Source organism: Bos javanicus, chromosome 26 (genome assembly GCF_032452875.1).
Source record: "Bos javanicus breed banteng chromosome 26, ARS-OSU_banteng_1.0, whole genome shotgun sequence".
NCBI lineage: Eukaryota > Metazoa > Chordata > Mammalia > Artiodactyla > Bovidae > Bos > Bos javanicus.
Genome location: NC_083893.1, coordinates 20,856,104 through 20,882,381, shown reverse-complemented (window position 1 = coordinate 20,882,381; position 26,278 = coordinate 20,856,104). Strand labels below are relative to the sequence as shown.

At 42.2% G+C, this 26,278-nt stretch overlaps 1 protein-coding gene across 4 annotated transcripts in view; it reads left to right on the top strand.

Moving 5' to 3' along the window:
- CPN1 (carboxypeptidase N subunit 1) overlaps window positions 1-26,278 on the top strand; it is a 49,558-nt gene that overhangs the window by 13,305 nt on the left and 9,975 nt on the right. For 3 of the 4 annotated variants that reach the window (XM_061403092.1, XM_061403089.1, XM_061403093.1), the window contains exons 1-5: window positions 2,387-2,860; window positions 7,330-7,529; window positions 13,639-13,794; window positions 18,959-19,141; window positions 20,600-20,711. In XM_061403092.1, coding sequence (XP_061259076.1) covers window positions 2,641-2,860; window positions 7,330-7,529; window positions 13,639-13,794; window positions 18,959-19,141; window positions 20,600-20,711 — 871 coding nt within the window. In that variant the 5' untranslated portion in view covers window positions 2,387-2,640. Of the gene's footprint in view, window positions 1-2,386; window positions 2,861-7,329; window positions 7,530-13,638; window positions 13,795-18,958; window positions 19,142-20,599; window positions 20,712-26,278 lie in introns of those variants that run through there. The other variant, XM_061403091.1, reaches the window with a different exon arrangement.

Genomic DNA, 26,278 nt, shown 5'->3' with positions numbered 1-26,278 from the left:
TCACTTTCTGCCATAAGGGTGGTGTCATCTGCATATCTGAGGTTATTGATATTTCTCCTGGCAATCTTGATTCCAGCTTGTGCTCCTTCCAGCCCAGCGTTTCTCATGATGTACTCTGCATATAAGTTAAATAAACAGGGTGACAATATACAGCCTTGACGTACTCCTTTTCCTATTTGGAACCAGTCTGTTGTTCCATGTCCAGTTCTAACTGTTGCTTCCTGACCTGCATACAAATTTCTCAAGAGGCAGATCAGGTGTTCTGGTATTCCCATCTCTTTCAGAATTTTCCACAGTTTATTGTGATCCACACAGTCAAAGGCTTTGGCATAGTCAATAAAGCAGAAATAGGTGTTTTTCTGGAACTCTCTTGCTTTTTCCATGATCCAGCGGATGTTGGCAATTTGATCTCTGGTTCCTCTGCCTTTTCTAAAACCAGCTTGAACATCAGGAAGTTCACGGTTCACATATTGCTGAAGCCTGACTTGGAGAATTTTGAGCATTACTTTACTAGCATGTGAGATGAGTGCAATTGTGCGGTAGTTTGAGCATTCTTTGGCATTGCCTTTCTTTGGGATTGGAATGAAAATGGACCTTTTCCAGTCCTGTGGCCACTGCTGAGTTTTCCAAATTTGCTGGCATATTGAGTGCACCACTTTCACAGCATCATCTTTCAGGATTTGGAATAGCTCAACTGGAATTCCATCACCTCCACTAGCTTTGTTCGTAGTGATGCTTTCTAAGGCCCACTTGACTTCACATTCCAGGATGTCTGGCTCTAGGTCAGTGATGACACCATTGTGATTATCTGGGTCGTGAAGATCTTTTTTGTACAGTTCTTCTGTGTATTCTTGCCATCTCTTCTTAATATCTTCTGCTTCTGTTAGGTCCATACCATTTCTGTCTTTTATCGAGCTCATCTTTGCATGAAATGTTCCTTTGGTATCTCTGATTTTCTTGAAGAGATCTCTAGTCTTTCCCATTCTGTTGTTTTCCTCTATTTCTTTGCATTGATCGCTGAGGAAGGCTTTCTTATCTCTCCTTGCTATTCTTTGGAACTCTGCATTCAGATGCTTATATCTTTCCTTTTCTCCTTTGCTTTTCACTTCTCTTCTTTTAACAGCTATTTGTAAGGCCTCCCCAGACAGCCATTTTGCTTTTTTGCATTTCTTTTCCATGGGGATGGTCTTGATCCCTGTCTCCTGTACAATGTCACGAACCTCATTCCATAGTTCATCAGGCACTGTATCTATCAGATCTAGGCCCTTAAATCTATTTCTCACTTCCACTGTATAATCATAAGGGATTTGATTTAGGTCATACCTGAATGGTCTAGTGGTTTTCCCTACTTTCTTCAATTTAAGTCTGAATTTGGCAATAAGGAGTTCATGGTCTGAGCCGCAGTCAGCTCCTGGTCTTGTTTTTGTTGACTGTATAGAGCTTCTCCATCTTTGGCTGCAAAGAATATAATCAATCTGATTTTGGTGTTGACCCTCTGGTGATGTCCATGTATACAGTCTTCTCTTGTGTTGTTGGAAGAGGGTGTTTGTTATGACCAGTGCATTTTCTTGGCAAAACTCTATCAGTCTTTGCCCTGCTTCGTTCTATACTCCAAGGCCAAATTTGCCTGTTACTCCAGGTGTTTCTTGACTTCCCTCTTTTGCATTCCAGTCCCCTATGATGAAAAGGACATCTTTTTTGGGTGTTAGTTCTCAAAGGTTTTGTATAGTAAGTATATATTTAAACCTTTAAGAAACTGCAAACTGTTTTCCAAAGTGGCTGCACCGTTTATATTCCCATTGGCAATGTATGAGGGTTCTAGTTTCTCCTTGTTCTCAGCAACACTTGTTATTATGTCTTTTTGATTATAGCCACTAGATGTGGGTGTAATATGGTATCTCCTTGTGATTTTAAGTTGCATTTCCTTAGTGACCAATAATGTTGAACATCTTTAATGTGCTCATTAGTCATTCATGTATCTACTTTAGTAAAATGTCTATTCAGATCTTTTGCCCACTTTTAAATTGGGTTAGTTTTATTACTGGGTTGTAAGAATTCTTGATTTATTCTGGATATATTGTCAGATACATGATTGGCAACTGTTTTCTCTCAAAATGTGGCTCACTTTTTCATTTTCTCATTGGCATTTGTTGAAAGATTTTTGAGGGAAAAAGGGACAAGACACAGCTGTACTTCAGAAAGATAGGATGTAGAATGGATAAAAAGGATAAGCGTTCTATTTTAATACCCTTCCCTATATTGTAATATAGGCCAAGCTTCTCAAAATTCTCTGGGAATCAAAGGGTTATAAGCAGCTATTTATTGAAGCCTGTTTACAGTCCTGTTAATCAGTAAACTAGAATCAGTGAAACGACCCAATCTGGGGAACAGCAAAAACCTTTCAAAAGGTTTTCATGGATTAGGAGAGGCAGAGAAATGGGGGGAGGGGAGACAAGTGCCTATTCCAGAGCTACAGAAATCATTTCTGGCTTTGGACAGACAATTCTGAACTTTCTTCCCAGGTGCTGTCACACTGGTGTTTACTAGCGGGAAACAGGAAGAGCTGGTTATTGGCCCTTGGATTTTGACTGGTTACTGGGAGAAGCAGGGCCTATTTAGTCTCTGAAAAAGCCCAGCAAGATGTCAGACCTGGTCTCAATCTTCCTCCACCTCCTTCTCTTCAAGTTGGTTGCCCCAGTGACCTTTCGCCACCACCGCTATGATGACCTCGTGCGGATGCTGTACAAGGTGCACAACGAATGTCCCCACATCACTCGGGTTTACAGCATTGGGCGCAGTGTGAAGGGGAGACACCTCTACGTGCTGGAATTCAGCGACTACCCTGGAATCCACGAACCCTGTAAGCCCTGAGCGTGTGTCTTAAAGTGTGTGGGGGCAGGACCCTTGCCTTCCAAATCCAGTAACTGGGGTGGTTTCTGGGAAGGTCCATGGACCCTCTACCTGTGCAGTATCACCACTTCCCCAGCCTATGCTAAGTATTTCCTTACTTAGCCCTCAAGCTGGCCCAACCTCTGGAGAGCTGCAACCCCAATTCAAGCTCCTGTCTGCTGCTCCTGTTTGGGTTCTGTTTGCTCAAGACCTTAACGGTAAAAGAGTGAGTCTTCAAAAAAAAAAAAAAAAAAAGAGTGAGTCTTCTTCCCTGCTCCCTTCCCATCCCTCCTGCACTCCCCTTCCCTCCCTTCTTCCTTGCTTGCTATTTCTGTCCTGCCTTTCCCTATCCAATGCCTCTGGAGAAACAATTAACTCTTCTGGTGCTGCCAGGAAACTTGGAAGAGTTTAGGGATAGCTCTTTGTGGAATGACAGTGTAATCAGAGTCTGGGATCCTGGAGAAAATCTGAGGTCTGGGTTATTCATTGTATTTATTGCATTATTTATTATTTGTTACTATTATAAAAGCAATCCATGTTTGGATTAAAATAGAAATTAGATAAGGAAAAACCCTTATCCATAATCTCACCACTCAGAGATGACCATTGTTAACATATTGTTGTATCTCCTTGCAGACTTTCTTCTTTGCATTTTTAAAATGAAGATGGAATCCTACTATATCTGCTTTTCTCATTTCCTAGTCTTTGATGAATAGCATACATGTCTGGAAATGTAGATCTGCATTATCATTTTCAGCTGCATAATATTCCACGGTTGTATGGTTGTACTTAACAGTTCATTTATTGATAGGCATTTAAGTTGTCTCTAATTTCTCAGTGCTTTTGCTGCTTTACCTACCAGCAACTGTGACATGCAGATACACCATTTCCTCTTTCAGTCTCTCTTCCTCTCCACTTCCACACCCCTCAGCTTAGCCCATATTACATCACAACCTGCCTAAGTGATTGCACTGGGCTCCCAACTGTTCTCCTAACTCCTAACAGCCACCACTCTCTAAACCCTGCATTTAAGACACAGATGCTAGATGGCCAAATTATTGACATAATCACCTCACTCCCTTGCTTAAAAACCTTCAATGGCAATCTTACACACATGGGTGGCACCCAACACCCATTGGGTGGCAATCTTACAATCCATGACAGCTTCAGAATATTATGTGGTCAGTCGAGGGAGGTGTGTGAGGGGTGGGGAGCCTGACTCAAGGAAGGCTTCGTGATTAGCTGATGACCAGGGCCTTGCTTTGAAGATACACTTGCATAGCAAACACCCTTCTTTTACTCAGGTTGCATGTTTATTTCGGAAGCTTGTGGATGCTAATGAGCATTGTAGGCTTAGCCCTTCATTCTGTGCCCCTTTCTTAAGCCCCCTTATTTCTAGCATTCAAGGCCTTTCCTGAAGCTTTTTATACTATTCTATCTCACTGATCCCTATTTTCTCTGATGCCCTGTTAGCTGTCCATCCATTCATTCCTTTCATCCATTCCTTAATTAATCCACAAATATTACTGATAACCTACTGAGTGCAAGCATTTTGGTAGACTCTGAATATAGCATGGAGAATAAAACGAAGACTCTGCTCCCAGGATCTTAATTCTAGTGGGATAAGACTGGCAATAAATAGGTAACTAAATAAATGTATCAGCTGAAATTAGTGCTGTTGAGAAAAAGAAACCAGGAAGGAGAGATGGGGAATCATGGAGGATTGTGGATTGAGTAGGCGAGGGGTGTTTCTTTTTAGGAAAAGCTTTTCCTTTGAGGTGACTTTTGAGCACATGATGGAGGTGCCATACTGATATCAGGGATGAAAGTGCTGCACAGAGGCAGGAGCAGGAGTGTGCTTGGCATGTGTGAGGAACACCAAGGAGGCCCCTGTGGCCCCAGCAGAGAGAACCACGGGAAAGCAAGTCAGTGCAGAGCTGTCGGGGCTCAGGGGGCAGGAGGAGATCACGTGAGGCCTTACAGGCCTGTTCAAAAATTTTGCCTTTTGCTCTGAGTGAAGTTGAAGCCTTTGGAGAGTTTTAAGCAGAGGAGAGAGATGACCTGACTAAAATTTTTGAAAGATCACTCAGAACAAGGGTGGGCAAACTAGAGTCTTGAGGGCCCGCTACCTGTTTTGGTAAATTAAATTTCACTGAAATACAGTCACACCCATTTGTTTCTGTATTCTCCATGTCTGCTTTCACTGGAAGCATTGAGTAGCTGCAATGAAGACAATATAGCCCTGGAACCCTAAAGGATTTCCTGTCTGGTCCTTTACAGGGAAATTTTGCCAACCACTGACTCAGGAGAATAGAGTTGCAAGGCTAGGCTGATACAGGGAGTTCAAGTAGGATATTTATGGTAATAATCCAGGTATGCAGGTGTCAGGGCTTGTACCAAAATGATGGCAGGGGCTGTTGGGAGAAATGGTTGCATTCTGGATATATGGAAAGTAGAGACAAAAGAATTTTATATTGAGCACCTACTCAGAGCAGGGCACTATGCTAGGTTCTACAAGGCAGTGGTTCCAAACTTTTGGATTTCACGGAAGTTAAAAATATATATGTATTATATATATACACACACATATATAATATTTTTTAAATAAATAATATTGGAGGGGACTAAAATAGATTTTCCAAATTTTACTTTAATGAACAAGGATGTTGAAAAATACTACCTGCCATCTGCTATCACTATCCTTTCCTAAAATAAGCGATAACACCAAGAAGAGCCTCCCTTGTGTCTCAGCTGGTAAAGAATCTGCCTGCAATGCAGGAGACCTGTGTTCGATCCCTGGGTTGGAAAGATCCCCTGGAGAAGAGAAAGGCTACCCATTCCAGTATTCTGGCCTAGAGAATTTCATGGACTGTATAGTCCATGGGGTTGCAAAGAGTCGGACATGACTGAGCGACATTCACTTTCTAACACCAAGAAAAGTAGGAAAGACATGATAAGAGCAAATAAATACACTAAGATTAAAGAATGCACTTGATAGAAAATCCACTACACAATCCGTAGGGGTTATAGACATTCCTTTGGGAAAGACTGCTGTAGCTTTGCTAAGATAAATAGCAATGGATTGTGTCCTAAAGAAAATTTAAAATGGCATATATTGCAAGGGCCACGTCCAGTAAAGAAAATAGGACGTGTGCAAAATTAAAGTAGAAGTTCAGAGTAGAAAGTGGTAAGTACAATGAAAGAGAAGTTTAACAGTGAATTCACTCCCAGCAAGGAGAATCGAAGTTGGTTTCATGGAATAAGGAGCATTTGAGCCTAGAAGGACAGTGAGGAAGACGTGGAAATGTGGAGATGAAGAGGCATAGAATCAGAAAAGGCCTGGAGGCAGGAGAGCGTTAGGTGGAAGGGAAATCACTTGGCTAGAGCTTTTCTCCTTCCTTCCTTTTAAAAGTGGGGCAGGAATGATTTTCTTTAAGTGATTCTACAGGCTCTTTTGGAGAAGGAAATGGCAACCCACTCCAGTGTTCTTGCCTGGAGAATCCCAGGGACAAGGGAGCCTGGTGGGCTGCCGTCTATGGGGGTCGCACAGAGTCGGACATGACTGAAGCGACTTAGCAGCAGCAGAGGCTCTTTTAATGACCTCAATTCTTACTTCAGTTGCACAGTTAACATAGCCAAAGAAAAGACTAAGGAATGAGACAAACATAGACTCCTTCCTACTCTGTGCCTCAAGACACAGCATTCTCAGATGTGAAGGGGAGATTTTAGTTTCCTGAGTACCAGGAAAATTATATTTTTAACTGGTACAATTAGGAACTGTTATGCTATAGCCTAGAGGAGTCTAGGCTAGCAGATCTTGGAAAAGCACCATCCTTATCCTGAAAAAGTTTGTCTCTGAGAAGCATTAAGCTACCTCTGGGCTTTGACCTCCATTGTTAATCAGCCAGATGACCTCAGACAAGTTACTTAACCTCTTCCATACCCCACACCCTCATCCTGAAGCTAATAATGGCGACTTTACAGATTTTCTGTGAAGATTAGCAATAACATAAATGCCTAGTGCACAGTATTGTTTTAACAAATAGTAGACATTATTATCGCTGGCATGAATTGTTGTAGCATTTGTAGTTACAGTTTATTCAAAGAGGGCTCAGGGGTTATTGGAAAAGACCTAACAGAAACAGTTCAGTTCAGTTCAGTCGCTCAGTCGTGTCCAACTCTTTGTGACCCCATGAATCGCAGCACGCCAGGCCTCCCTGTCCATCACCAACTCCTGGAGTTCACTCAGACTCACGTCCATCGAGTCAGTGATGCCATCCAGCCATCATCCTCTGTCGTCCCCTTCTCCTCCTGCAAACAAGAGGTTTTCTTTTATTCATTACTGAAAAAGAAGGAAAGTGTCCCTTGGCACGGTTAAGAATCAGCAGCACTTACTAGCGTTCCCCATCTTCTTCCTGCGTGTGTTTCTCTCACTTGCAGTGGAACCGGAAGTCAAGTACGTGGGGAATATGCACGGCAATGAGGTGCTAGGCCGTGAGCTGCTGCTGCAGCTGTCGGAGTTCCTGTGTGAGGAGTTCCGCAACAGGAACCAGCGCATCGTCCGGCTGGTGGAGGACACGCGCATCCACATCATGCCGTCCATGAACCCTGACGGCTACGAGGTGGCCGCTGCTGCCCAGGTACCGACCTCCAGGGGCAGGCCCTGCAGAGAGCAGAGCCATCTTAATTAAGGGTGTAAGGAAAAGCTGGGGAGCAGGTATCGTCTTTGTCCCACTGTGAATGCCATGGTATGACAGAGAAAAAGCTAGAGAAGCAGAATGAAGTTTGAAGACAGGTTCAGCCTTGTAGCACCCTAGGCAATGAATGTGGCTTTTCTCTGAGCCTGGATTCCCTGTCTGCCTTTCCGGCTGAGCTCTCTGTTTCATTGCGAGGATCAGTGAAGCAATATCAGTGACAACACTTTGTCAACTGGAAAATACTAAAGAGGTACGAAAGGATTTTGCAAAACAGCCCTCCTTCCCGGCACTTTAGGCTTCAAATCCTAAGTATTCTTCTCCCTCCCACACTACATTTCAATCTGTATTTGGGGGGAAAGAAGAAAAAGTTCTCCGAAATTGTGGGTGTGACAGGTTAGTTCTTCACATTTTAATAAATAATCAATTTAATTAATAATAATAAATTATAAATTTATAATTTATATAATAAATAGTAAATTCTTTGCATTTATTTACATTTCTATATGGCTTTTTCCTCTATTAGTATAGTACTGAGCCTTTGAATTCTTTATTTTAGGGTCACATTGGTCAGGGGACAGATCAAAACAAATGTTTATGGGGTTTACTTTATTTCCTAACATAAATTCAAAATATCATTGTGCCTAACTTTAAATCAGTGGTTCTTTTGTAGCTGTGCATCAGAATTGAGGATAAAGATATTCAAAATATGATTCCCAGGTCCTGCCCCCACCCCCAAATCTACTGAATTAGAATATGTTCCTTTAAAAGCTATATTTAAACCTGGTTTTTTTGGGTTTTTTTTTTTGGAGGGGTGGTATAAATTAAAGAGGTCTTTTTTTCTTTTAAACATATGTTTTTTGGAGGCAGTCTTGAAATGTTTTTAAGACTAGATTTCACTACTTTACTTTTTTACAAATTTTGTTTTATTCTGACAAGAACTATTCAAGGTGAAATCTACCCCCTAAACAAAGTCTTAAGTGTATAATACAGTATTGCTGATTATAGGTAAAATGTTGTATCCCTGATCTCCAGAACTTATCTATCCTGTTCAATGAAAAAATTATGACCCTTCATTAGTAATTTCCCATTTCCCCCTCCTCCCAGCCCCTGACAACCACCTTCTACTCTCTGACTGCATGAATCTGACTGCTCTGTCCTGTACAAGTGGAACCACTTGGCATCTCTTCTTTAATGACCCATCTTGGTTTAAACCTACTTGAGGACAGGGCTGAGGGGTGAATAGCAGCAGGGAGGGGAACGCAGCCAAATGTTGAACCAAGCCTAAATTTCACCCTTGTAATCTTACAACCTCCTGCTGACATGACTCAGCAAATGAAAAAAGCAGAATAACAACAATAAGGTATAACAACAACAACAAAAATGTCATCTCCCCTCTGGACATCAGAGAGGTGGACGCTAATGTGCCTGAAGACTTAAGTTTCCAAAAAAGCAGGACAATTTGAAAGTGGTGTGGGGGAGAACCCAGCCTGGCTGCTTTCCTCCCAGTAGCCCTTTCTTGTACAACAGTAGGAAGACAAGGAGAAGCACATCAGACCTGCCCACATCTTTTGTGTGATGCGCTGGGGCTGGGTTGGTAAAGCTCCTGCCAGCCCACTAGATCCTAGAGCTATCTATCTCTGAGGAGCTAGTCACCTCTGCTCACTTACTGTGTACTTGTTCAAAGGGAGCAGATCTTGAACCTGAACCCAAAAGAGAACCCATCATGTTCTCCAACTCCCAGAGCTACCTGCCAACCTATCTGCGTTGCTACACAGGGAAGACCTGACCGGCCACCTAAATTTAAAGCCACCTGTAGGGAATGTAGAATAAGATGTTCAAGTCCTAATCCTTGGAACCTGTGAATGTGTTGTATTACATGGCAAAGGGAATAAAAGTTGTTAATCATCTCACCTTAAAGTATCCTGGATTATTTGGATGGGCCCAGAGTAACCAACGGAGAAGGCAATGGCACCCCACTCCAGTACTCTTGCCTGGAAAATCCCATGGACAGAGGAGCCTGGTGGGCTGAGGTCCATGGGGTTGCTACGAGTTGGGCACGACTGAGCAACTTCACTTTCACTTTTCACTTTCATGCATTGGAGAAGGAAATGGCAATCCACTCCGGTGTTCTTGCCTGGAGAATCCCAGGGACGGGGGAGCCTGGTGGGCTTCCGTCTATGGGGTCGCACAGAGTCGGACACGACTGAAGCATCTTAGCAGCAGCAGCAGCAGTGTAACCAATTGTGCAGGTTCTTTAAATGTGGAAGAGAGAGGCAGGAGATCACAGTCAAATAGAGATTTGAATATGTTCTAAGGGATTAGAGACTTCAGAAAGAACACAACCCTGCTAATATCTTGATTTTGGTCTTGTGAGACCCGTTTCAGTCTGCTAACCTCCAAAACTAAGATCATAAGTTTGTGCAAATTTAAGCCCTAGGGTTGTGGTAGTTTTTTATAGTAGTAGTAGGAAGCTAATAAGCAAACCCTGTGAGTGCGAACTTTCTGTTAAGGGAAGTCTTGACTGTCAGCCTAACTAATGACACGTGTGAGTAGTAAGTCAACTGATAGGTAAGTTAGAATAACTATTAACATGAACAGTTATGAGTTATGTTGATATGAATTAGAAAGCAATGGAAATATCTGGAAGCATAATAAAAATCAGTATTTCATAGATCTCATCGAAGTGAAAAATCAAACTCCACATAGAAAAATCATATAAATATTTTCCACTGGAACAGAATTGCTGTAGAAAACTTAAGAGAATGTCAAAAAAATGTTTTCAGTGAGACCTAAGAGTAAAATATGAGCATGATGCCATGAAGAATAGATAAATCTGAGAACAATAAAGAGTTCTTAGAGGAATCAAGAGTAGTAGTACATCTATGAGTTTTCAGCCTCTTAGTGTTCATTCATTTACCCTGTTTCCAGGAATGGCCGCCAATTTAGGCTCTCCCCTCTCAGTCCCAAAGGGCTCCAGTGGACACTATTCCCCTTCTCCAATGCCAAACAGAACATCAAATAGAATTTCAGTTTTGCAAGAGCCTATGAACTTATCTCTGTTCTACCACTTTATATATTTTATTGTTTATGTTAATATCTATTTCTCCATATATACCATGAATTCCTGGAAAGCTAGTGTAATGTCACGTTGTCTCTTTCCCTAGAGTGTTGCAGAGGGCTTTAATAGAGATAAACTTAAATAAATGTGGATTGATTAAATGGATGACTGAAAGAATGAATATGTGACCAAATAAATGATGAAATGTGAAGTGTGAGCAGAGAGATTAAGGGGTCCATGAAGCTGCTATTGCTCAGAAGAAAGATAATCAAGGATCCTAAGTAAAATAAATAAAGGGGGAGGATAGTTTCCACTCTGGAAAACAGTTTAGCAATTTCTGAAAAAGTTAAATATGAATTTACTTTATGATACAGAAATTCTACTACTAGGTATTAGAAATGAAAACATATGTCCATGCTCAGACTTGTACATAAATGTTAATGGAAGCATTATCCACAAAAGCCAAAAAGTGGAAACAAACCAAATGCCCATGTACTGGGTTTAATAGTATCCCCCCCCCACACCAATTCATGTCTACCTGGCACCTATGAGCATGACCTTATTTGGAGATAGGATCTTTGCATATATCATCAAGCTAAAGTGAAATCACACTGGATTAGGGGACCTAAGTCAAATATAACTAGTGTCCTTATAAGAAGAAAGCAATTTGCACTCAGAGACACAGATATATGGGGGAGAAGGCCATATGAAGATGGAAGTGGAAATTGGACTGAAGTATCTACAAACCAAGGAATGCCAAGGACTGCCAGCAACCATCAGAAGCTAGAAGAGAAAAGAAGTATCTTCCTCTACAGACTTCAGAGAGCATAACCCTACTAGCATCTTAATTTCAGACATCTAACCTCTAGAACTGTGGAAGAATACATTGCTCATTTTATAACCCATCTAGATTGTGGTCATTTGTTACAGCAGACCCAGGAAACAAATATAGTCTATTAACTGGTGAATGGGTAAACAAAATGTGATAAATCCATATAATGGAATTATTCAGAAATAAAAGGGAATGAAGTACTGATACATGCTACGAAATGGAAGAACCTCAAAAACATTTTTCCTAGTGAAAAAAGCCAATCATATAATATATGATCCCACTTATTTAAATGTCTGGCAAAGGCAAACCCATAGATATTGAAAGTGATTACCAACAACTGGAGTAAAACCAAATAGTCATTGTAAATGGGCATGAGGTTTCTTTTCAGGGTGATAGAAATATTCCAAAATTGTGGTAATGATTGCACAATTTTGTAAGCATACTAAAATTCACCAAGTTATACACTTAAATTGGGTGAATGTTGTGGCATATAAACTGTATCTCATGAAACCTTTTAAAAATAAGAGGTGCTTCCCTGGTGGCTCATTGGTAAAGAATCTGCCTGCCAGTGCAGAAGACACAGGTCTGGGAAGAAATGGGTTTGATCCCTGGTCCGGGAAGATCCCACATGCTGCAGAGCAGCTGAGCCTGTGTGCCACAACTGTTGAGCCTGAGCTCTAGAGCCTGGGAGCTGCAACTACTGAGCCTAAGTGCTGCCACTACTGAAACCTGTGTGGCCTAGAGTCCGTGCTCCACAGCAAGAGAAGCCACCGCAACGAGAAGCCAGCACACTGCAACGAAGGGTAGCCCCTGGCCTCTGCAACTAGAGAAAAGCGCTCACAGCAACGAAGACCTAGCACAGCCAAACAATAAATGCAGAGATAAAAAATAGGAGTTCCCACCCTCCTACACGATGGATAAGAATGTAAATTGGTGCAGCCACTATGGAAAACAGTACGCTGCTGCTGCTAAGTCGCTTCAGTCGTGTCCGACTCTGTGCGACCCCATAGACGGCAGCCCACCAGGCTCCCCGTCCCTGGGATTCTCCAGGCAAGAACACTGGAGTGGGTTGCCATTTCTCCTCCAATGCATGAAAGTAAAAAGTGAAAGTGAAGTCGTTCAGTCGTGTCCTACTCTTAGCGACCCTATGGACTGCAGCCCACCAGGCTCCTCCATCCCTGGGATTTTCCAGGCAAGAGTACTGGAGTGGGGTGCCATTGCCTTCTCTGGGAAAACAGTATAGAGGTTCCTTAAAAACCTAAAAACAGAGCTACTTTATGATCCAGTAATCCCACTCCTGGGCATATATCTGGAAAAGATGAAAGCTCTAATTTGAAGATACATGTACCCCAGTTTTCATAGCAGCAATATTTACAATAGCCAAGACAAAGTGCCCGTCAACAGATGATTAGTTTAAGAAGATGTGGTATAAATATCCAATGGAATACTACTCAGCCATAAAAAGAATGAAGTACTGTCATTTGCAACAACATGGATTGGCCTAGAAATTACCATATTAAGTGGAGTAAGTCAGAGAAAGACAAATATTACAAGTGATAAGTTATATCACTTATTATATTATTATATATGTGGAATCTAAAAAATAATACAAGTGAATCTATATACAAAATAGAAACAGACTCAGAGAAAACAAACATAGTTACCAAAGGGGAAAGGGAGGGTGGAGGGATAAATTAGGAGCATGGGATTAACAGATACAAACATAAAACATAAAATAGATAAGCAATGAGGATTTACTGAATAGAACAGGTAGTTATGGTCAGTATCTTATAATAAGCTACAATGGAAAATAATCTGAAAACATACATATGCAACTGAAAAATTATATTTTCTTTTCACATATACCTTTATCATTCTGATTAAATAGACAAACATTTAAAAAAATATATGGGTTCCCATTATCCTGAAACACCCTTCTTTTGTTCGAGCTTCTCCTGGGATCTCTACCTCGAGCACATGGTCAACAAGGAAACTTGAATCATGCCACTGGGACTTCAGATAAGTTAAAGAATAAAATGTTACATTATTTCATAGATTGAGCTAATGAGTAAAAAGAAAAAAAAACTATATAGTGTTCTTCCAGTAGAGCATTCAGTGTGAAACCTAAACCTTCATCTTTCATTTCTTCCTTTTCCTACTAGGAACGGGACATCTCTGGGTATCTGGTTGGCAGGAACAATGCAAATGGGGTGGACCTGAACCGCAACTTCCCCGATCTCAATACCTACATCTACTACAATGAGAAGAACGGAGGCCCCAACCACCACTTGCCCCTTCCAGACAACTGGAAAAGTCAGGTATGAGATTAAATTTGCATGCAGAAGCAGGTAAATCAGCATCTGGCATTTCTTCTCTCGATCTTCACATCAACTAAACAAACAAGAATGAAGCAACAACGCAAGTCTGTGCTAATCTATCCTAAGCAGTGCTGACCATACTGTATGCCTCTTGGTATTTCTTGCCTCCCTGAGCATAGAGCCCTTCACTGAGCACAAGATGTTTGATGTTAGTGGCGAAGGAGGTAAAACTGGTATCGTACTGTTGCACTGCACTTTACAATCTTAAAGAACTCTTTCTCAGCTAGCGTATCATCAAAAACTACGGTAAATGCATCAGGCAGTGTTATCCATCCCCATTTTATAGATATCACTTACAGAAAAAAATAAACTCACACAGATAGCAACTGATAGATTCAAGACTAAAACCTAGGTCTCCTGACTCCTCATCCAACATTCTTTCTATGGCACTATCCTGTCGACAGAGGACTGTAGGATTCTAGAGAGGAATCTCTCTTGCATGTGATGAACTGTGTGCTTATCAACAATTAGTGATAGAAGGAGGTTCAGGGAGTCTCACCCTTAGAAAAGAAGCTTTTCTTCTTCTCTCTCTGTATGCCATTGACTACTTTACCATATTCTCATTTCCTTTTTTCAACCAAAGATCACATTTGATACTCCCAGGTCTCTCACCTCTTCGTATTAGAAATGGTTCCATCCTAATGGTTGGCCTGTTCCTGGGAATGACTGTTGTCATCCTCAGAGTATCATCACCACCCTGTTTCTGACACTGTATGGCTTAGTTCTAAACATTCTCTTTGTGAATATCTGAGCTTAGAGACTGGGGAGAGAAAAATAAAGCAGATATAAGGCCTTATATTGGAAATTGCTAGATGAATATTACCAGTTTTTTCCCACTGGAATTGAAGCAAAAGTTATGCTGACATGTTTAGACTTTGGATAGCAGCTATGCTCTTGGCTCAAGTAAATAATAAATAAAAAATAACTTTGTATTTGTCATATTCAGTCAGAAGGATGCTCAGATTTATTAAACTTGTCTACATGAAGTAAAGTAACTGAGCCAGTAATAATTAAACTCCACTGGCTCCTCTGTCTGCAGCTTAGAAGGGAAAAAACAATGAGAAGTCTCTCACTCTTGATGGGACAGCCTAAAGGGCCAGGAACATGAGAGGCTGGCCTCCTTCTGATGGATGGAGGCTTAGGACATGGAGAAAGGACTGCTTTAAAGCATCTGAGCCCTGGTCACAGAGTTGGACTGGTTCCTCTGGGATTATATTCACTCTGATTGAGTGGGGCTCAACATTATTCATTTGGTCTCCTTGGGAATAGAAAAGATCAGAACCTTCACAAGAGACCCTTGATCCAGGAGGAGTCATTAACACCACATAACTTCTAAGCACATCCACCTGGAGGGGAGGAAAAACTGTGAAGACTATAAATTATTTACTTACACTACAAGTCCAGTAGATTCAAGGCTTTCTTTAGAATACTGTCACTCACTAGCAATATAATTTGTAGTACCAAGCATGGACTCTCATTAATTAGACAAGACTGGCCCATATTACAGTATATCTAATTTATGAAATTTGGATATCAGCAAACTAAAGTGGACTGGAATGGGTAACTTTAACTCAGATGACCATTATATCTACTACTGTGGGCAAGAATCCATTAGAAGAAATGGAGTAGCCATCATAGTCAACAAGAGAGTTTTAAATGCAGTAATTGGATGCAATCTTAAAAATGACAGAATGATCTATGTTCGTTTCCAAGGCAAAACATTCAATATCATGGTAATCCAAGTCTATGCACTGACCAGTAACGCTGAAGAAGCTGAAGTTGAACAGTTCTATAAAGACCTATAAGACCTTCTAGAACTAACACCCAAAAGAGATGTCCTTTTCATTATAGGGGATTGGAATGCAAACGTGGGAAGTCAAGAAATACCTGGAGTAACAGGCAAATTTGGCCTTGGAATATAGAATGAAGCAGGGCAAAGGCTATTAGAGTTTTGCCAAGAGAACACACTGGTCATAGCAAACACCCTCTTCCAACAACACAAGAGAAGACTCTACACATGGACATCACCAAATGTTCAACACTGAAATCAGATAGATTATATTCTTTGCAGCCAAAGATGGAGAAGCTCTATACAGTCAGCAAAAACAAGACCAGGAGCCGACTGTGGCTCAGATCATGAACTCCTTACTGCCAAATTCAGACTTAAATTGAAGAAAGTAGGGAAAACCACTAGACCATTCAGGTATGACCTAAATCAAATCCCTAATGATTATACAGTGGAAATGAGAAATAGATTTAAGGGCCTAGATCTGATAGATAGAGTGCCTGATGAACTATGGATGGAGGTTTGTAACATTGTACAGGAGACAGGGATCAAGACCATCCCCAAGAAAAAGAAATGCAAAAAAGCAAAATGGCTGTCTGAGGAGGCCTTAAAATTAGCTGTGAAAAGAAGAGAAGCTAAAGGCAAAAGAGAAAAGGAAAGATATACCCATTTGAATGCAGAGTTTCAAAGAATAGCAAGGAGAGATAAGAAAGCCTTCCTCAGTGATCAATGCAAAGGAATAGAGGGAAACAATAGAACGGGAAAGACTAGAGATCACTTCAAGAAAATTAGAGATACCAAGGGAACATTTCATGCAAAGATGGGCTCGATAAAGGACAGAAATGGTATGGACCTAACAGAAGCAGAAGGTATTAAGAAGAGGTGGCAAGAATACACAGAAGAACTATACAAAAAAGATCTTCATGACCCAGATAATCACCATGGTGTGATCACTCACCTAGAGCCAGACATCCTGGAATGCGAAGTCAAGTGGGCCTTAAGAATCATCACTACGAACAAAGCTAGTGGAGATGATAGAATTCCAGTTGAGCTATTTCAAATCCTAAAAGATAATGCTGTTACAGTGCTGCACTCAATATGACAGCAAATTTGGAAAACTCAGCAGTGGCCACAGGACTGGAAAAGGTCAGTTTTCATTCCAATCCCAAAGAAAGGCAATGCCTAAGAATGCTCAAACTACCACACAATTGCACTTATCGCACACACTAGTAAAGTCATGCTCAAAATTCTCCAGGCCAGGCTTCAGCAATACGTGAACCGTGAACTTCCTGATGTTCAAGCTGGTTTTAGAAAAGGCAGAGGAACCAGAGATCAAATTGCCAACATCCGCTGGATCATGGAAAAAGCAAGAGATTTCCAGAAAAACATCTATTTCTGCTTTATTGACTATACCAAAGCCTTTGACTGTGTGGATTACAATAAACTGTGGAAAATTCTGAATGAGATGGGCATACCAGACCGCCTGACCTGCCTCTTGAGATACCTGTATGCAGGTCAGGAAGTAACAGTTAGAACTGGACATGGAACAACAGACTGGTTCCAAATAGGAAAAGGAGTACATCAAGGCTGTATATTGTCACCCCGCTTATTTAACTTATATACAGAGTACATCATGAGAAACGCTGGGCTGGATGAAACACAAGCTGGACTCAAGATTGCCGGGAGAAATATCAATAACCTCAGATATGCAGATGACACCACCCTTATGGCAGAACATGAAGAAGAACTAAAGAGCCTCTTGGTGAAAGTGAAAGGGGAGAGTGAAAAAGTTGGCTTAAAGCTCAACATTCAGAAAACTAAGATCATGGCATCCAGTCCCATCACTTCATGGCGAATAGATGGGGAAACAGGGGAAACAGTGGCAGACTTTTTTTTTTTTTTGGCTCCAAAATCACTGTAGATGGTGAGTGCAGCCATGAAATTAAAAGATGCTTACTCCTTGGAAGAAAAGTTATGACCAACCTAGACAGCATATTAAAAAGCAGAGATATTACTTTGTCAACAAAGGTCCATCTAGTGAAAGCTATGGTTTTTCCAGTAGTCATGTATGGATGTAAGAGTTGGACTATAAAGAAAGCTGAGCACCCGATACTTTCAAACTGTGGTGCTGGAGAAGACTCTTGAGAGTCCCTTGAACTGCAAGGAGATCCAACCAGTCCATCCTAAAGGAGATCAGTCCTGAGTGTTCATTGGAAGGACTGATGTTGAAGCTGAAACTCCAGTACTTTGGCCACCTAATGTGAAGAGCTGACTCATTTAATAAGACCCTGATGCTGGGAAAGATTGAGAGTGGGAGGAGAAGGGGACAACAGAGGATGAGATGGTTGGATGGCATCACCGACTCAATGGGCATGAGTTTGAGTAAACTCTGGGAGTTGGTGATGAACAGGGTGGCCTGGCATGCTGCAGTCCATGGGGTCGCAAAGAGTCAGATACGACTGAGCAACTGAACTGAACTGAACTGACAGGAGAACATTCTACATGTCGACATTACAGCAGATGTGTTGGGAGTAGGAAGAGGTTGAAAATCATTGTTGTAAACCTGTAATTTTCAGACACATTTATTAAACTCCAAATTTCTGCAGCTCCAGAAGCTACTGGAAAAGTGGGTAAGTTGAAGAACCCTTTCTTTGTTACACAAGAGAGGCCAAATTGGAATTCTGAGTTCCGAAACCCTGTGCTACTCCTCTTCAAATTGCTCTTTTTCCTCCTTTCTCCCCCTTTTTTATTTAAGAGACTATTTTTTTTTAAGGAATTTTAGGTTCACAGCAAAATTGAATGGAAAATATAGAATGGTACCACATATTCCCTGCTTCCCATTATCAACATCTCCCACCAGAGTGGTACATTTATTGCAATGATGAACCTACATTGACTTGTCATCATTACCCAAAAATTCATAGTTTCCATTAGGGTTCACTCTTCATGTTGTATCTTCTGTGGGTTTTCACAAACGTATCATGACATTTATCTACCATTTTGCATCATGCACAATAGTTTCACTGCCCTACATGATGTCTTTTTAGCTATTTTGAATAGTGGGATTCCACATGAGATTTCATTTTGAAAGTGTTCCATTCACCTAATTTGTTACACTGTCAAGCAAAAGATCAAAATTTCCCTGTCTGCACTTCTTATATCTGGTAGAACTCTCTTTGCTTTATTCAGGCATGCCATCCTCTCAGGCCACTTCCTGTCAGACATGCCATCCTTTCAGGCCACTTCCTGACAAAACTCATGTGAACAGCCATCTGGCTTTAGTTGTAGCTTCACCACCAAGCTCTCATCTCTCCTCAGGTGGAACCCGAGACCCAGGCTGTGATACAGTGGATCCGATCCTTCAACTTTGTCCTTTCAGCCAATCTCCACGGAGGGGCAGTGGTAGCCAATTATCCATATGACAAGTCCCTTGGGCACCGGGTCCGAGGTTTCCGCCGCACTGCCAATACCCCCACTCCTGATGACAAGCTTTTCCAGAAGGTATGCAGAATGGCCATCTGTCCAGGAAGAGCAAAGTGGGGCTCAGGAGAGTGACAGAAGTCAAATCAGTTAACACAGGACCCTATTAGGAATGAGTCAACAGAAAATGATTGAAAATACCTCCTGCTCATTAGGAGCTTACAATCTAGTATGTTACAGTTTGTTTTGAGTGATAAACCATACATTTATGAAAAAGTAAATAAATAGGAAAGCTTTATAGTACAGTTACCACAATGTAAAAAATACTTGTTAGTGATAAGGAAGAAATATACTGAAAGTCTGATAGTGCTGGTGGTAAGCTAGAACATTAAATATGAATTTCAGGGGCTCTAATTTACAGTTTAATAGTAATATGGCTGTATAAATGTAAAATATACCATGCATAGGAAAAAGGCTTATATAATAGCTCAAAACAGCAATAGAATAAAATTAACAGATTAGCTATTTTATAGTTAATATTCTTAATAATATATAATTAATAAAATAATTGGAATTCCCTGGCGGCTCAGATGGTAAAGCGTCTGCCTGCAATGCGGGAGACCCGGGTTCAATCCTTGGGTTGGGAAGATCCCCTGGAGAAGGAAATGGTAACCCACTCCAGTACTCATGCCTGGAAAATTCCATGGGTGGAGAAGCCTGGTGGGCTACAGTCCACGGGGTCGCAAAGAGTCGGATCAACTGAGCGACTTCACTTTCACTTTCTTTCAATATAATAATGACATTATTTAGTATTTCAGTTTCTTTTTTTTTTTTCCTGGCCGAGTCTCATGACTTGTGGGATCTGAGTTCCCTGGCTGAGGATTGAACCGGGTCCCCACATTGAAAGCACCAAGTCCTAACCACTGGACTCCAGGGAATTCTCCTATAATGATAACATGAATTCAACAGTTAATGAATTACATAGAAAATAACACCAGTTGTTGCTTTGCAAAGCAAATATATTATTATATTTTCTTCTCTAGTAATCTCTTTTTGTCCATTGTTATAAAATAGTAATGAAAGAAAATGATAGAGATTTTGAATATAGCCCTGTCCCTTTAACACACATCTCTCACTCCCAATACATAATTCCTTTTGTGATGAAGACCTGTCTTACTTGCTTCTTGATTCTCTCTTGCAAAACTCAGGTGGAAACTGAGGCACACTTGGAAGAGAGCTCATACATGATTGAATGCCACCCCTCATTTTGCACTTGAAGAAATTTAGGCCCAATATAGTGGGAACAGCAGGAGATAGATCTCCTAACTCTAGTCCATTCCACACACACACACACACACACACACACACACACACACACACATACCATCTCTCCATTTCTCCTGGTATTTTCTTTCACAAAAGGAAATAATCAATTGTTTCTACCTAGTGGGGTTCTTAGCCTCACCCTGCTTCTGAGTATGAGCATTGCCATATGAGTTGGGGACACTCAAGATCATTTTTCACCCACTTTACCTGTAGCTGGCGAAGATCTACTCCTATGCACATGGATGGATGCATCAAGGTTGGAACTGTGGGGATTACTTCCCAGACGGCATCACCAATGGGGCTTCCTGGTATTCCCTCAGCAAGGGTAAGAAGAATGCTGGGCACAAGAGTGCTGTAAGCTGAAGTAGACTGGGACTCATTTCTCCTTTTAAATTGTCAATTGATTTTTGCATCCTGTCAGAGATATGACAGGAATGCTATTTTGCATTCAAGTAGAGATTGGAGAAGGACATGGCAACCCACTCCAGTACTCTTGCCTGGAAAATCCCATGGACGGAGGAGCCTGGTAGGCTGCAGTCCATGGAGTCGCTAAGAGTAGGACATGACTGAGCGAATTCACTTTCACTTTCACGAATTGGAGAAGGAAATGGCAACCCACTCCAGTATTCTTGCCTGGAGAATCCCAGGGACAGGGGAGCCTGGTGGGCTGCCATTTATGGGGTCACACAGAGTCAGACATGGCTGAAGCGACTTAGTAGCAGCAACAGCAGAGATCTGAAAAATGAGAAGCCTTAAGTTGGCATTTAACATCATCTTCTAATTCTTTAAAATGGAGGTTGGAACACTGTGTGGTCCTTTAGAACTAATGGTTCACATAGTGGATTAGATCATAGGAATGTAGTCAAGTGGTTAAGAGTGTGGTCTCTAAGGTTACATTGGGTTGAAACCCAGCTTGCCCATTCACTAGTTATGTGGCTTTAGGCTAATTACCTAACTTCTCTGTGCTTCAGTTTCCTCATTTGTACTTTAAGAATAACAGTACTTGCATTATGATTTTTATGTAAGTATTAAATAAAATAATGCACATAGAGCATTTGGAAATGCCTGCTTTATAAATATGAAGATTTTTCTAAAGTGGCATGAGGTATGCCTCATATAGCAAAGATGAAGAGAGATGCCAGGCTAGACAGACAATTCCTCTGATATGTGCTCTTTGTACCCTGCCTGCCCATCTCCCATCAGCAGGGATTTGCCATGGACATTGGCCACTGATAACATAGCAGACACCTCTAGCAAGAGGCTCTTCTCTCTATTCTTTGGGCTTTTCCCATCACTGAGGGTCAAGATGTAACCTCTGTTTACAAACCTTCAGTAGATAAAGAACCTAAGGATAGGTAAGAGCTGAAGCAGGAAACCAGGTTCTCTTAGGAATCATGTTGCAGCAGCAATCTTCTCCCATCCTCTCACACCTGACCTGTCAGAGCCCAGGTAGTAGCAACTCACTGGTGAGGGCTGAGCTGATGGCTTGTCCTATGGGGACTGGGAAGGAGGAAGGTTAGCAAGTCATCATGTACTAGGAAGATGACAGACTTCTTGTGGCCAAAAACTCACTTGAATCCAAAGCAAGAAGACTGAACTTTACTTTCTTTGATTTACATTCAGTTCAGTTCAGTTCAGTCGCTCAGTGGTGTCCGACTCTTTGCGACCCCATGAACTGCAGCACGCCAGGCCTCCCTGTCCATCACCAACTCCCGGAGTTCACCCAAATTCTTGTCCATCAAGTCAGTGATGCCCTCTAGCCATCTCATCCTCTGTCATCCCCTTATCCTCCTGCCCCCAATCCCTCCCAGCATCAGAGTCTTAACTCTTCACATGAGGTGGCCAAAGTATTGGAGTTTCAGCTTCAGCATCAATCCTTCCAAAGAACACCCAGGACTGATCTCCTTTAGAATGGACTGGTTGGATCTCCTTGCAGTCCAAGGAATTCTCAAGAGTCTTCTCCTACACCACAGTTCAAAAGCATCAATTCTTCGGCGCTCAGGTTTCTTTACAGTCTAACCCTCACATCCGTATATGACCACTGGAAAAACCATAGCCTTGACTAGACGGACCTTTGTTTAGGAAAGTAGTAAGTTTTTGTTTAGTCACTAAGTTATGTCCAACTCTTTGAGACTCCACAGACTGCAGCATGCCAGGTCCTCTGTCTTCCACCATCTCTTAGAATTTGCTCAAATTCATGTCCATTGTGTTGGTGATTCTGTTTAACCATCTCATCCCCTGCAGCCCCCTTCTCCTTTTGCATTCAGTCTTTCCCAGAATCAGGGTCAAAGCAATAAGTGCCTTCGTGCTAAGTCGATTCAGTCATGTCCGACTCTATGCGACCCCATGAACTGTAGCCCACCAGGCTCCTCTGTCCATGGGATTCTCCAGGCAAGAATATTGGAATGGGTTGTCATTTCCTTCTCCAGGGGATCTTCCCTACCCAGGGTTTAAACCCACGTCTCTCAAGTCTCCTGCTTTGGCAGGCAGGTTCTTAACCACTAGCGCCATCTGGGAAGCCCCAAAGCAATAAGTGAACGTGAACGTGAAGTTGCTCAGTAGTGTCGGACTCTTTGCGACCCCATGGACTGTGGCCTACCAGGCTCCTCTGTCCATGGGATTTTCCAGGCAATAGTACTGGAGTGGATTGCCGTTTCCTTCTCCAAGGGATCTTCCCAACCCAGGGATCGAACCCAGGTCTCCTGCATGTACCCCCTCCCAAATTTAGAACATAAAGTATACTTTTTCAAATACTTGTTCCTCCCTTTCCTTTCCCATTTTCTGAGATAGCATAACCCATGCCTCCACTAAATCATTAATCATTTAGTCATTCAGTTCAGTTCAGTTCAGTCGCTCAGTCATGTCCGGCTCTTTGCGACCCCATGAATCACAGCACGCCAGGCCTCCCTGTCCATCACCACCTCCCAGAGTTCACTCAAACTCACGTCTATCGAGTCGGTGATGCCATCCAGTCACCTTATCCTCTGTCGTCCCCTTCTTCTCCTGCCCCCAATCCCTCCCAGGATTAGGGTCTTTTCCAGTGAGTCAGCTCTTCTCATGAGGTGGCCAAAGTACTGGAGTATCAGCTTCAGCATCAGTCCTTCCAGTGAACACCCAGAACTGATCTTTAGGATGGACTGGTTGGATCTCCTTGCAGTCCAAGGGACTCTCAAGAGTCTTCTCCAACACCACAGTTCAAAAGCATCAATTCTTCGGCACTCAGCTTTCTTCATAGTACAACTCTCACATCCATACACGACCACTGGAAAAACCATAGCCTTGACTAGACAGACCTTTGTTGGCAAAGTAATATCTCTGCTTTTCAATATACTATCTAGGTTGGTCATAACATTCCTTCCAAGGAGTAAGCGTCTTTTAATTTCATGGCTGCAATCACCATCTGCAGTGATTTTGGAGCCCCCAAAAAATAAAGTCTGACACTGTTTCCACTGTTTCCCCATCTATTTCCCATGAAGTGATGGGACCGGATGCCATGATCTTTGTTTTCTGAATGTTGAGCTTTAAGCCAACTTTTTCACTCTCCTCTTTCACTTTCACCAAGAGGCTTTTAGTTCCTCTTCACTTTCTGCCTTAAGGGTGGTGTCATCTGCATATCTGAGGTTATTGATATTTCTCCTGGCAATCTTGATTCCAGCTTGTGCTTCTTCCAGTCCAGCGTTTCTCATGATGTACTCTGCATATAAGTTAAATAAACAGGGTGACAATATACAGCCTTGATGTACTCCTTTTCCTATTTGGAACAAGTCTGTTGTTCCATGTCCAGTTCTAACTGTTGCTTCCTGACCTGCATATAGATTTCTCAAGAGGCAGGTCAGGTGGTCTGGTATTCCCATCTCTTTCAGAATTTTCCATAGTTTATTGTGATCCACACAGTCAAAGGCTTTGGCATAGTCAATAAAGCAGAAATAGATGTTTTTCTGGAACTCTCTTGCTTTTTCCATGATCCAGCGGATGTTGGCAACTTGATCTCTGGTTCCTGTGCCTTTTCTAAAACCAGCTTGAACATCAGGAAGTTCATGGTTCACATATTGCTGAAGCCTGGATTGGAGAATTTTGAGCATTACTTTACTAGCGTGTGAGATGAGTGCAATTGTGCAGTAGTTTGAGCATTCTTTGGCATTGCCTTTCTTTGGGATTGGAATAAAAACTGACTTTTTCCAGTCCTGTGGCCACTGCTGAGTTTTCCAAATTTGCTGGCATATTGAGTGCACCACTTTCACAGCATCGTCTTTCAGGATTTGAAATAGCTCAACTGGAATTCCATCACCTCCACTAGCTTTGTTCGAGGTGATGCTTTCTTTTTTTTTTTTTTTTTAAAAAAAAAACATTTTTTAGCATGATCCGCGAGACGTGCAGCCGCACCGGGACGCTCCTGTCTTTGAAGGCTGTGGTGATGAAGCAGCCGAACGTGAGCGCCGCCATCACGCTCAGCGAGAAGGCGAACAGCGAGTTCGCCCGCGACAGCACCGTGTTCATCTCGGCCGACGCCCCGAGAGCGCACCGCGGCACAGGCACAGCCGGGACCCCGTTCCAGCAGCGGACCGGCTCCCGACGATCCGCGCCGCCTGAGCCGCGCGTTCCGGGCCGAGGTGATGCTTTCTAAGGCCCACTTGACTTCACATTCCAGGATGTCTGGCTATAGGTCAGTGATCACACCATTGTGATTACCCCTAATTCACTTCAGTTCAGTCGCTCAGTCATGTCCGACTCTTTGCGACCCCATGAATCGCAGCACACCAGGCCTCCCTGTCCATCACCACCTCCCGGAGTTCACTCAGACTCACGTCCATCCAGTCAGTGATGCCATCCAGCCATCTCATCCTGTTGTCCCCTTCTCCTCCTGCCCCCAATCCCTCCCAGCATCAGAGTCTTTTCCAATGAGTCAACTCTTCGCATGAGGTGGCCAAAGTACTGGAGTTTCAGCTTTAGCATCATTCCTTCCAAAGAAATCCCAGGGCTGATCTCCTTCAGAATGGACTGGTTGGATCTCCTTGCAATCCAAGGGACTCTCAAGAGTCTTCTCCAACACCACAGTTCAAAAGCATCAATTCCTCAGCGCTCAGCTTTCTTCACAGTCCAACTCTCACATCCATACATGACCACAGGAAAAACCATAGCCTTGACTAGACGGACCTTTGTTGGCAAAGTAATGTCTCTGCTTTTCAATATGCTATCTAGGTTGGTCGTAACTTTCTTTCCAAGGAGTAAGCGTCTTTTAATTTCATGGCTGCAGTCACCATCTGCAGTGATTTTAGAGCCCCAAAACATACAGTCTGACACTGTTTCCACTGTTTCTCCATTTCCCATGAAGTGATGGGACCAGATGCCATGATCTTTGTTTTCTGAATGTTGAGCTTTAAGCCAACTTTTTCACTCTCCTCTTTCACTTTCATCAAGAGGCTTTTGAGTTCCTCTTCACTTTCTGCCATAAGGGTGGTGTCATCTGCATATCTGAGGTTATTGATATTTCTCCTTGCAATCTTGATTCCAGCTTGTGCTTCTTCCAGTCCAGCGTTTCTCATGATGTACTCTGCATATAACTTAAATAAGCAGGGTGACAATATACAACCTTGACGTACTCCTTTTCCTATTTGGAACCAGTCTGTTGTTCCATGTCCAGTTCTAACTGTTGCTTCCTGACCTGCATATAGGTTTCTCAAGAGGCAGGTCAGGTGGTCTGGTATTCCCATCTCTTTCAGAATTTTCCATAGTTTATTGTGATCCACACAGTCAAAGGCTTTGGCATAGTCAATAAAGCAGAAATAGATGTTTTTCTGGAAATCTCTTGCTTTTTAGATGATCCAGCGGATGTTGGCAATTTGATCTCTGGTTTCTCTGCCTTTTCTAAAACCAGCTTGAACATCAGGAAGT